This window comes from Megascapheus bottae, chromosome X (genome assembly GCF_031878675.1).
Source record: "Megascapheus bottae isolate mThoBot1 chromosome X, mThoBot2.hap1, whole genome shotgun sequence".
NCBI lineage: Eukaryota > Metazoa > Chordata > Mammalia > Rodentia > Geomyidae > Megascapheus > Megascapheus bottae.
This window is the reverse complement of record NC_143547.1, coordinates 67,176,854-67,188,719: the sequence shown is the minus strand read 5'-3', so window position 1 is coordinate 67,188,719 and position 11,866 is coordinate 67,176,854. Positions and strand designations below refer to the sequence as shown.

The following is an 11,866-nucleotide window of genomic DNA, read 5'->3' as shown; positions in this document are numbered from 1 at the left end:
GTGCAGCAGGGAGTTTTGCCTAGTGGTTAAAGTGCTTGCCTAGCATGCATGAAGACCCGGGTTCGATTCCTCGGTACCACATACATAGAAAAAAAGCCAGAAGTGGTGCTGAGGCTCAAGTGGTAGAGCTCTAGCCTTGAGAAAGTCCAAGGACAGTGCTCAGGCCCTGAGCTCAAGCCCAGGACTGGCAAAAAAAAAAGTGGTAGAGTGTTAGCTTTGAGTAAATTCAGTGCTCAGGCCCTGAAATCAGGCTGCATGACTGACAAAGAAATGTTTCTGCACAGCCATAAAAATGCTTGCCAGAATCAAGATATAACCTACAGAATGTGAGACAAATTTTTGCAAATTATTCATCTCATAAAGGATTAATATCCAGAATATAGAAAAAGCTCCAAAAATAAAGACAAAATAATAATCCAATTAATAATTGGGCCAAAGAATGAAGCAGCAGGTTCTTGAGAAGTACAAATGGCCAAAACAAACAGATACTCAACATTCTCAGCCATAAAGAAAATGCAAATCTAGGCCAGGCATGGTGGCTCACGCCTGTAAGCCTAGCTACTCAGAAGGCTGAAGATCAGTACAAAGCCAGCCTGGGCACTAAAGTTCATGAGGCTCTTATCTCCAATTAACCACTAGAAAACCAGAAGTGGCGCTGTGGCTCAAGGGGTAGGGTGATACCCTTGAGCTGAAGAGCACAGAGACAGTGCCCAGGGCCAGAGTTCAAGTCCCACGACTGACAAAAAAACCTGAAATCTATTTTCATGAGTGTATGTAGTATCCTCATCATGTTTTTCATGTAGAATATGGACCTTAGTAGTAATAAGAATAAGAATAAGATAGGACTGTTGGGAGGGAACTAGTGGGATGGGGCCTTGGAAAAGTAGAGGATGATGGGGGAAATGAAGTTATATGAATATGGAATAGCATAATGAAATTCAGTAAAAACTAATAAAAGATGGTTGAAATTCAGGTAAATAAGAAGGCTTGGAAATTTATCTAAGTATATCATTTACATGTGTGGAACTATCACAGTGAAACTCTATAGTCTACTAAAAATTTTTTCTGGGCACCAGTGACTCATGCCTATAATCCTAGCTATTCAAGAGGCTGAGATCTAAGGATGACAGTTTGAAGCCAGCCTAGGCAAGAAATTCTGTGAGACAGTTGTTTTGTGGGAGTGAGTGAGTGTGTGTGTGTGTGTGTGTGTGTGTGTGTGTGTGTGTGTGTGTGTGCGCGTGCCAGTCCTGGAGCTTGAACTCAGGGCCCGGGCACTGTCCTTGAGCTTTCTCAAGGCTAGCACTCTGCTACTTGGGCCACAATACCACTTTTGACTTTTTTTGTGTTTGTGATGCCACGGAATCAACCTGGGTCTTTGTGCATGCTAAGCAAGTGCTCTAACACTAGGCCACCACGCTCCTGGCCCTGTGAGACTTTTACCTCCCATTAACCACTGAAATGTTAGAAGTAGAGCTATGGTTCTAGTGATAGAGTATTAGCCTTTAGCAAAATGCTTAGGACAATGTCCAGGCCCTAAGTTCAAGCTCAGGACTAGAACAGAAGAATTAAAGGGAAATATCTATCTCCTATCATCCATTTATAGGGACATTTTAACACTAAATACATACATACCAAAATCTTAAAGAATAGATCCTTATTCAATAAATACAACTATATGGAAACTCACTGCAATGCCCTGGTTCCTTCCTTCCTTTTTTCCTTCCTTCCTTCCTTCCTTCCTTCCTTCCTTCCTTCCTTCCTTCCTTCCTTCCTTCCTTCTTTCCTTCCTTCCTCTCTCTCTCTCATGCTTGCTTGTTTGCTTGCTTTCTGTTCTTTTCTTTTCTTTTTGCCAGTCATAGGGCTTGAACTCAGGGCACTGTCCTTGAGCTCTTCAGCTCAAGTCTAGCACTCTACTACTTTGAGGCACAGCACCACTTCCGGTTATCTGGTGGTGAATTGGAGATATGAGTCTCACGTATTTTCATGCTCGGGCTGGCTTTGAACCATGATCCTCAGATCTCAGACACCTGAGTAGCTAAGATTACAAGTATTAGCCACCAGTACCCGGCTGTCTTGATTTTTCTTATGAAGATGGTGGAAAACTCAGATTGGTAAGAATGTAATGTAGGAACCATTACTGTCTAGAATTATTCTGTGAGGTGAAAACTCGCTAATTTGGGGGATGGTCTACCTATCCAGGTAAACATGGCAGATGGGACCAGTGAGGATATCTTTTATTGTTTTTTTTTCCAGGCATGGGGCTTGACCTCAGGGCTTGAGCATTGTCCCTGAACTTTTTCGCAAGGCTAGAGCTCTACCATTTGAGCCACAGCACACTTCAAGCTTTTTTTCTATGTATGTGGTACTGAGGAATTGAATCCAGGCCTTTGTGCATGCTAGGCAAGCACTCTACCACTAGGCCAAACTCCTGGCCCCATGGAGGATGTCTTTTTAAAAAACATTTTTTTTGCCAGTCCCAGTGCTCAGGGCCTGAGCACTGTCCTTGGACTTTCTCAAGGCTAGAGCTCTACCACTTGAGCTTTAGCACCACTTCCGGCTTTTTTTTCCTATGTATATGGTACCGAGGAATCAAACCCGGGCCTCCGTGCATGCTAGGCAAGCACTCCACCACTAGGCCAAACTCCCGGCCCCGAGGATATCTTTTTAATCCTATAGATGTTTCTCTTATCTGGTACCTCGTGTTTTTCAGTGTTCCTGTCCTTACTTGATCCAATCTTTCTTCTCACCCCCAAAGAAGAAAATGGTGTGAACTATTGGATCAGAAGAACTAAAAGAACCAAAGTAAACAAATACAAATTTATTCTTCAAAGCAGAATTCAAGGATAAAGGGAAAAAGCACCACTGTGAGTGGCAATCGAAGTTAACCAATATGCTCCAGCCCCACCTCTTCATCTCCAATCTTTTCTACAATTGCCCATACTTGCCTAGTTCCTTCCCCAATTCTCAACCTTGTGACCAGTTCTTGTAGCTTCAGTTGGCCCTTAGTCCTGCCCTGTGGACAAGTTCTTTTAGCAGGTGCCCTTTCAAGGACAGCAACTGTGGCAGGAGATGGACACTGGAAGTGGAGCCCAGAGTCTTTTGCTCTCCTACAGCCACTGAGGTTAAAACAGTGAGAGATCACTGAAGTATTTCTTTGTTGCCAAGGGCTAGGTTTTGCCAGGAAGGCCCAGAGATAGAGCTGCCTAGCTGAGGAGCTGAGTCTCCACAGCCTTAGGGCAGTGCCTTCAGTTTCTCCCATTTTTGTTAAAGTAGATACATTCTTCTTTGTCTGTCAAATATGTCAAGGGGAATTGGCTGGAATTCCTAGTCAGAAAGGTTCCCAGAGGCTACAATGCTTCCATTGAGAATGTAAGTTCAAAGAATACTCTACCCTAAAGCAGGTTGGACGTGTAGCTCAAATCCATTTAAAACATACACCTCAGGCAGTAGGGGTATTCTTGAAAATAAATCTCAGGACTGGCCTATGCTTAGCTTCTTGGTTCCTTATTTCCTCAGTCTATTACCAAGTTCCTAGGATACGAGAAACTGGAGTATACAATAGAGAAGGGTTTGGAAGAAAATGAGCACTTGCCAGTCTTGAATCCAACTTTTTCATTCTGGAGGAAGGACACATCTTCTAGGGTAGGGTACTTCCTAGGAAATCTTACCACAGCTTAATATCTTCCAGCCAGTTCGCCTTCTCAAACAATTGCCACCAAATGCAAATTCACTCTGCTTTATCTGGAAGCACAGGTAGGCTTACAATGGCTTTTTGGCCCCACTCAAATCCTGTCTAGAATAAATTGTCACTCTGAACTGTTATCTACTATTTAACAACAACTCCAGCAAACATTCATATTCCTGATCACTAAGACTAATTTCACAAGTCAGTAGACTATCAACCTAGCAACTCCATTCACCACCTTCCAGTACTGGGCCATACATTACATAGTACACCCTTGGAAGACATGACAGATATCTAACAACATACAATGCATTTTGGTAAATCCAACTGCAATGTGGATACACTCCCACAGATCCATTTGCCTCACTGCGGGCAGACTGCCCAAACATGCTGCAGCAACTACTGTTAGACTTTAGAGCAGTATACCCACCTCAGGCATTACATGTAAACACAAGACAGCAAAATGTCTGTGACTCCCTTAGAATTCAACTTTTCACCTGCTGCTTCGATTCACCTACAGCACAAATCCTACGTAACAAGATCTATGTCTTTTCTATCATGCCTGACCCATTAAAGTTGCCTCAGGCTCTCAGCAGCCCCAGAGCTCTTGGATGGGGTGGGATAGGGGTTAAAGAAAGAACTTTCTTGATACAGGATTGTTCCATATCTGTCCTTTACAAGTTTCTAATGGCTTACTCTGGCCCAGCTCCTACAAAGATGTCCCACTCTGACGGATACATGTAATGCCTACCTATCTTCTGCTCTCCATGCATGCCTAGAGACCTCACACACAGGGGCAGATGTTGGGATATACGGTGTGACAAGCCTAAACCTGTCGCTTAGTGAAGGAGGCAATCTTTAGCTTCTGGACCCAAGCTGCTGCCTTTCTTTCTCCAGATCATATTGATCTAGGTTCCCTATAGGCTACTGCCTGATTATAACACAATACTCGAGATGTATCACTCTTTGATATTGGTGGCAACCACTGCTTTCTTTAAGTCCCTGAGCTAGATTTTTAGGAACCGAAAGGGTCCAGAAGATGTATACTTCTCTTAGCATGGCTAAGTTTTTTGTTTTTTGTTTTTTCTCTGAATGAGAAGGCGGAAGCATAGATCTTCTCTATTTTGGCACCTGAATCATTGTTAAGGGATATCCAGGAAATTTCATCCAAGTCCAGGTGTCAAAGGAACAAGTTTGGAATGAGTGAAGAGAACAGAATGACTGTTCTGTTGATTCCTCTGTAGCCAAAGGCTCTTGTTACTTTGGTCTTGAGGGCACCTTAGCCCAAATATCAATGCAGGGACCTTCTAGGGGAACAGGCAAGTTGATTAATCTCTTCCTAACTAAAGGCTGAGTCTAACAATGAGCAAGGCAGGACATTAATACTTCAAGAAGTATTAGAATTTAATGTGTGAGTGAGGCTGAGAGAGCACTGATGTACAGTAGTTATATAGAATAGATATGAATGCATAGAAACTCAGGCAAATTAAGTCAACTGCAGGGCTCTGGGGGAAAAGTTCTTGGTAGAAAGCAGCCTAAGTAGATTGTCAGTTCCAATCTTCCAAGCCTATTCCCCGCACCCCCTACTCTCTACTTTGAACAGTTGCTAGGTAAAGGAGTCCCAGTATATGTGGCTTAGGAAGAGTTAGTTTAGTTTGAGGAATGGGTTCACTTTTCAGGGTTATTCACAAGAAGGCCTTGTTGTCATCTGAGTAGAAAGCACCCAGCTTTCTGATTCATGACCAGTGGCTCCTAGGAAGAGACATCTATTCAGAAGGGCTACTTGCAACTGCTCTATGATTAGCTGGGGGGTAACCCCAGTTGCCTCATCTGATTTAGACCTAGATAGAAAAGGGTCAGAGAACAGAGGATGTCAGGCAGCCCAGGGGGAAGAGCCCCTTGCTGAGCAAGCTGCCTCTGACCCCCCAAGTCTAGAAGAATATCAAAGAGTTTGGGCTGAGTTTCCCAAGAATCTCAGCCTCTTGAAATGCTGAGGCCTTTAGGAGAGAGGAGAGTGAGGGAGAAATTCCCAGCCCACACATATTTCTTTAATGCTTCCAAATGTAAGGTGGAAAGAGAAATCAGATGAACTGTTTCCCTCTCATAGAAGGTCTGCCGGGAACTAAGGCAGGAGGATTTGAAATTATTAGAGGAGGAAACAACATGGAGGCAGAATTCTAAGGGTTAGGGCTATACCCTGGAACTGAAGTAACTATGTCCATACTGCCCATACTTCTTTAGGGAACTATGTAGGGGAGTCTTAGAGATATCTTTTCACTTTCCTGAATTAGTAGGGCTGATCTCTGTGAATCTAAATAATACTGGTGCCCTGCAGTCATTAGGATTCTCTCTGTCCATAATCCCATAGAGGGAAAAAATAGGGGCCAGTGATCACTGCTTAGTTCTGCAAAGCAACTTCTCTGTTCCCAATTTGAATGAAAAAGTAGTTTGCTTGGGCAGCAACAGCAAGGTAACATAAGGGACAGGTCTCAAACTTGAGAAAGGACACATTTCTACAGTTGGAGGAATCATGTGTCTTTATCCCTTATCCTCCATCCCTTCTCCACCACATCCACTTCACATACAACAAGATCCCTGTTGCTGCCCAAATAACTCTGGTTGTGGAATGCAGGGCTAGTGGGGACTGGAAAGGGTGGGTGAAAACTGAGGGAAGGCTTTGACCAGAACCAGGAAAGGATTATGGACTACAGGATGGGGGTCATGCTCCATCAAGAGGCCATCAAGGTGTTGGCAGTCACATCAGAACTTCGTACACTGGGAAAGGCATGGCGGAGCTTCTCCATGATGTCCTCCAAGCACAGGCTGACATCCTGGCTCTTTGATCCCACATCATCTGAGTTGGAAAAAAGAGATTGGAGAAAATAATAACCTGATACTCCTTTATGGAAAGGCACAAGACCATAGTAGGACATTACCAGCTTAAGGGCCAACCCAGAGCAGGTACACCTTCCTATTGCAATGACTCTTACATAGGAGGCACTCTCTATCTCCTCTGTTTATAGGAGTGAGTCAGTCAATCATACAATCATCTCTGGCCCTAAGCTTCAACTCAAGATAGACAATTAGTCCCAACCCTAGCAGAACTTTGGGCAGGAAAACCCCATGCAGGAAGGGTCTAGGAGAAGCTGGGGAACTTACCTGCAGCCTCAGTGTCTGGAGTAGTCTGTCCCTTCTCCCGGCGGTGACTGCTTTGTGACTGCTGTGGAGAGGAAGCTAGGGACGAGCCCGCAGAGCCATTGCCATCTGACTCAGTGGGTGGCTAGCAAGAAGTAAGGTAAATTTAAGTGGCTTTGCCTCCCTGACCTACTTTGACAGACTCTTAAGCTTAGAAAGGGCCTTAGCAATCTCATGCTCATCTGTCTACCTTTGGGCTTTGAAAAGCTTTCACCTCCAGCAGTGGCTCCCTCTTTAGGAAACTTCTTAGAAATTCAATTGCCAATTAACTTCTTCCTTTATGTCAAAGGTTCCTAGTTTCTTATGAGATACCAGTACACCTAAAGGTGTCTTTTCAGCTATCTTTAAACTATTTAGAAGCCAATTTTCTCTGGAAACCAGAGTTGTACACCTGGTTTTTGGTTCATGACATACTAGCCTGGGCTTAGAACTCTCTCCAGGAATTCATTTAGAAAATATCCTTTGGAAGCTCTGGAGAGAAGGCAGAAAGCAAAAGGTACTATTGCCTGCTACACATAATGACAATAAAGGGTAACAACATTTATGAAGAGCATACTGTATTTCTGGCATAATGAATTCATTATCTCATAATGAGCAATTGAGGTTATTATAGTGACCATGATTCTGTGAAGTTGGTTTGTAATTATCCCTGCTTTACAGATAAGAAACTGGGTCTGAGTGAGGGTAATTTTCCTAATCCTCTACAGTCACTAACTGGCAGATCCATATTCAAATCCATGGCAGTCTGATTCTAGAGCTACACTATCTCTCAGAGAAGAAAGTTAGAGAGTAACAACGGATCCCTTTATGACAATAATCTTTCTCTTGCCAGACATGTCCAACTTGCTTCTTTCTTTCTTTTTTTTTTTTTGCCAGTCCTGGGCTGGAGCTCAGGGCCTGAGCACTGTCCTTGGACTTTCTCAAGGCTAGAGCTCTACCACTTGAGCCTCAGCACCACTTCTGGCTTTTTTCTATGTATGTGGTACCGAGGAATCGAACCCGGGTCTTCGTGCATGCTAGGCAAGCACTTTACCACTAGGCCAAACTCCCGGCCAACTTGCTTCTTTCTAATGGATGCCATACTAGCAAAATTAATGTTCTGGATGACTTTTGAGGTTTCTTCTATCAATACCAATTCCTAATGGAGTTGTGAAGAAGTGAGTATTTAAAAGTCCTCCCTCTCACCCTAGCCATACACTGGTGGCTCATGCCTGTAATCCTATATACCCGGGAGACTAAGAGCTAAGGATTGTGATTCTAGGTCAGTCTATAATAGAAAACTTCATGATGCTCTTATCTCCAATTCTCCAGCCAAAAGCTGAAATGGAACTGTGGCCTCAAGTGACTGAGCATCAGTCTTAAGAAAAAAAAAAAACCAAAAAACTAAGGGACAGTAGCCCAGGCCCTGACTTCAAGTCCCAACACCTGCAAGGATGTCCTTCCCTCTCACCCAAACCCTTCAGTAGCTTGTGACACATAAGCAGTGTGGAAATTAGAAGAAAACCAACACACACACACACACACACACACACACACCAACACACACGCACACACACCAACACACACGCACACACACACCTTTTAGCCCCTTCCTTCCCTAACTACCAGCCCTGTTCTCTTCAGAAAGTCACATGACAGCTATAGCGGAGAAGCACTTTTTGCTTCCTTTTTGCTTCACTCTCAAGCCCTATCCCCACACCCCTTTTCAGAACTGCTTAGATTCCTTCAGTCTCCAGCCTCACCTGCAAGAGCAATTCCCTCAAACGCTGCAGCTGAGATTCTAGCTGCTTGTTGTGGTCCTCGAGGATCTGCATTCGAGTCTCCAGCCGGCTCTTGTGCTGCCGGAGGATCCTGGCTTCAGCCAGAAGCTCCTCATTGCGATGGTCCTGGGCCTCAGTAGAACCCTCAGCCAGGCTGGGAGCCTCCACCGCCTCCTCATGCTGCCACTTCAGACGCCTCAGCTCTCCCTGGAGAATCCTGCCAAGGAAGGACAAAGAAGTCAAGATGTGTGATCTTAACACTCCCAAGGATGAGAAATCCCTGGGCTTCCTTATCCCACTCCCTGCTCTGAGCCATGCTATTTTTAAATGGCCACTTCCATTTCCTCTCTAGCACATGTATCATGTACTCTGCTCTCCTGAGACCTCTGTGCAGAGAGCTGACATTTCACATAAGAAATCACTCAAGGCTTTGGATGTGCTGCTTCAGGGATTAACTCTGACCTTCAAATCATGCAGAAATATGTTCTGCAACTAAAAGAAGCATTAGGACGAGTGACTCCTTTTCTAGACAGTTAGATTCCAGGGGAAGACAACATAAATAAGAGACCATTCTTCTTGCCTCTTTTCTCCATAACCCTCCTGTATGGCCCACTTTGAAGGCCCATGCTGGATCATCAAGGAAACAATTCCAAAAGAATAGATTACTTTGGGGAACATGACTCTTTTGGGGGGAAGGAGGGTCATTGTAACAGAATCACTGCTTGTCCAACATTTCTAAGGGCCTTCTCCCTGCTACTGTTTTTTGTTTTGTTGGTCATGGGGCTTGAACTCTGGGACTGGGTACGGTCCCTGAGCTCTTCAACTCAAGGCTACTGCTCTACTGCTTGAACCACAGAGCCACTTCTGGTTCTCTGGTGGTTAATTGGAGATAAAAGTCTCACGGACTTCCTTGCCCAGTCTGGCTTTGAACCGTGATCCTCAGATCTCGGCCTCCTGAGTAGCTAGGTTTACAGGCATAGGCTCTCAGTACCCAGATTCCCTGTTCCTCGTAAAGTTTCTCAAACTCTTCCTAGCAAAAAACTAGAATTAGTTTCCTTATTCAATTGTAGAATGGTGTGTGTGGTTCTCTTATACATGACTAGACCCACCAGTTTATATCACCTGTAGCCTGTTCACGATGATTGGTCCTGTAATTACAGGTTTGGACAGCATGGCAATGTCAGATTGTTATAGAAGTTTTGAAAAACTAACTTTTCTTTCTGTATTTAGCTTTGCAGATGTCCTCATTGGCACTCCTCACCCTAAAGAAAGACTTGCCAAGTACACGTTTTCAAGTGTGGGCTGTGTACCAGTGACATGGATATCTCCTGGCAGCCTGTGAGACACAAAGCAACTCAACCCCCTACCTGTCAATCAGAATCTGTTATTTTCTCATTGCTCTGAATGTACAGCTAATGTTTATGAAGTGCTGTTCTAAGAGGTGCTACAGATTCTACTTCATTTTTTTTAAACTGTCTCAAATCTTCTTCAGGTGACTGCTGCCACTTCCACTTTATGGAGATAAATTCCATTCACGTAATCGTCACTTTCCCTCTTCCAGTCCTCAAATGGTGTATGTAATGTCACAGTGTTCTGGGATACTTTATGTGATAAGTATCTCTCTACTTCCAGCACAGAAACTTCTTAGAAACCAGGGATGTGTTATATGCTTTTTGTATTTTGGGAGGGAGGGTTGTTTTTTGGAGGCTTGAATTTAGGATCAGGGCCCTGTTCCTTAGTTTGTTTTTTTTTTCACTCAAGGCTAGTGCTCTACCACTTGGTTAATTAGAGATAAGATTCTCATAGACTTTGCTTCCAGTACTGGCCTTGAACCATGATCCTCAGACCTCAGTATCCAAGTAGCTAGGATTATGACTATCAACCACTGGCACCTGGCTTGTATTTCTGTGTATATTCCCCATTCTTGTATCTAGTAGGAAAAATATCGAGTCCTTGCTATAAGCCAAGCACTGAGCTAACACATTATAGGATGATTTAGTCTGGTCTTCACAGATGAATTTGAGTTCAGAATGATTATCATTATCCCCATTTTACAAATCACGAAATAGAGGATCGTGGAGTGTAAGTAACCAGTTACACTACTATGATGCGGAAGTGCTTAGCTTTAAAATGAAGCTATCTGCCTCAAGAATTTATGCACAGTCTTGCCATGACCATACCTACCGGTTCTCATCTTCTAAGTGGGCCAGGATCTTCTCTAGCTCCCCCTTGCTCTCTGTGCCCATGCTGCATGGAACCTGCTGTCCAAAGCCTGGCTCCCGATCTGTGATAGGGCTGGAGTGTCTTAGCAGGTACTGGTCCTCATCTCTGCATAGGTGTGGGGGAGGAAAGGAAGTAACCAAGCATTGACTAGAGAAACCAATCAGGGGCTCAGTTCTCAGTTCCCAACTCAGGATACATGCCAGATAATTGGATTTCAATTCCCATAAACAGGGACATGCCTCAAGATTGTCCTTGGGGAGGGTGGAAGTGTTCAAAGGTGGCAGCAGCTGTAATTTGGGTAATGCGAGAAAATATTTCCAGAACTCTGTCTGGGGCTTTGAGCTCTCCTGAAATATACTGAAAAAAAATCGCATCCTCTTCTGCTCTCCTTTGCTTACCCACCTCTGAGAAGGATCTGATTCTAGTCAGGATCAGATCGTTCCATGCAACCAGCTGTCTCTAGATCATCTGGGCAAGCCAGGGACCTCCCCTAGAGGTTCAGAGCTCCTCCTTGGGACTTCCTTTGGCCATACTTGAGTCACATTGCTATGGTACTAGATGTTGTTTTGGTATCTTGAGCAGAAAAAAAAACACAGCTGCTTTCTGTGACTTAGATGAAGTTCTAATCATTCCTTGAAGTTGGCAGAGAATGTCTGGGTAGATGGCAGGGAGGGCATCCATCATTTATTGTTGATGGAGGGAAAGACTGCTTCTCTTACTAAATGCTGTGCCTAGGAAGCAGCCCATCTTCTCCCTGGTTCCCATAGCCCTAGGGATACACCCTTCCCAACCAGTGGCAGAAGGGTCCCAAGAAGAGCTATTTCAGAAAACATAGCAGCTGTGGAAACTCACATGCTGTCATCTGGGGACAGGCTGTCATTGAAGAAGGAACAATTTTGACTTTCCATCTCAGCAAGCCTGGAAAGAAAGGGTAGAAACAGGAAAGAAAAGTAGATACAGGGACTGCTTGCATCTCAAGCATCTTAACCCCACAATAAAATCA

At 44.1% G+C, this 11,866-nt stretch overlaps 1 protein-coding gene across 2 annotated transcripts in view; it reads right to left on the bottom strand.

Annotated features, from left to right (window-relative positions):
• Positions 1-2,809: 2,809 nt before the first annotated feature.
• The window catches only part of Drp2 (dystrophin related protein 2), a 54,999-nt gene continuing 45,942 nt past the window's right edge, over positions 2,810-11,866 (bottom strand). For both annotated transcript variants that reach the window (XM_090327225.1, XM_090327226.1), the window contains exons 20-24: positions 11,716-11,781; positions 10,825-10,968; positions 8,623-8,857; positions 6,845-6,965; positions 2,810-6,539 (exon numbers count right to left, since the gene is read on the bottom strand). In XM_090327225.1, the coding sequence (XP_090183351.1) occupies positions 6,415-6,539; positions 6,845-6,965; positions 8,623-8,857; positions 10,825-10,968; positions 11,716-11,781 (691 nt within the window). In that variant the 3' untranslated portion in view covers positions 2,810-6,414. The remainder of the gene's footprint in view (positions 6,540-6,844; positions 6,966-8,622; positions 8,858-10,824; positions 10,969-11,715; positions 11,782-11,866) is intronic.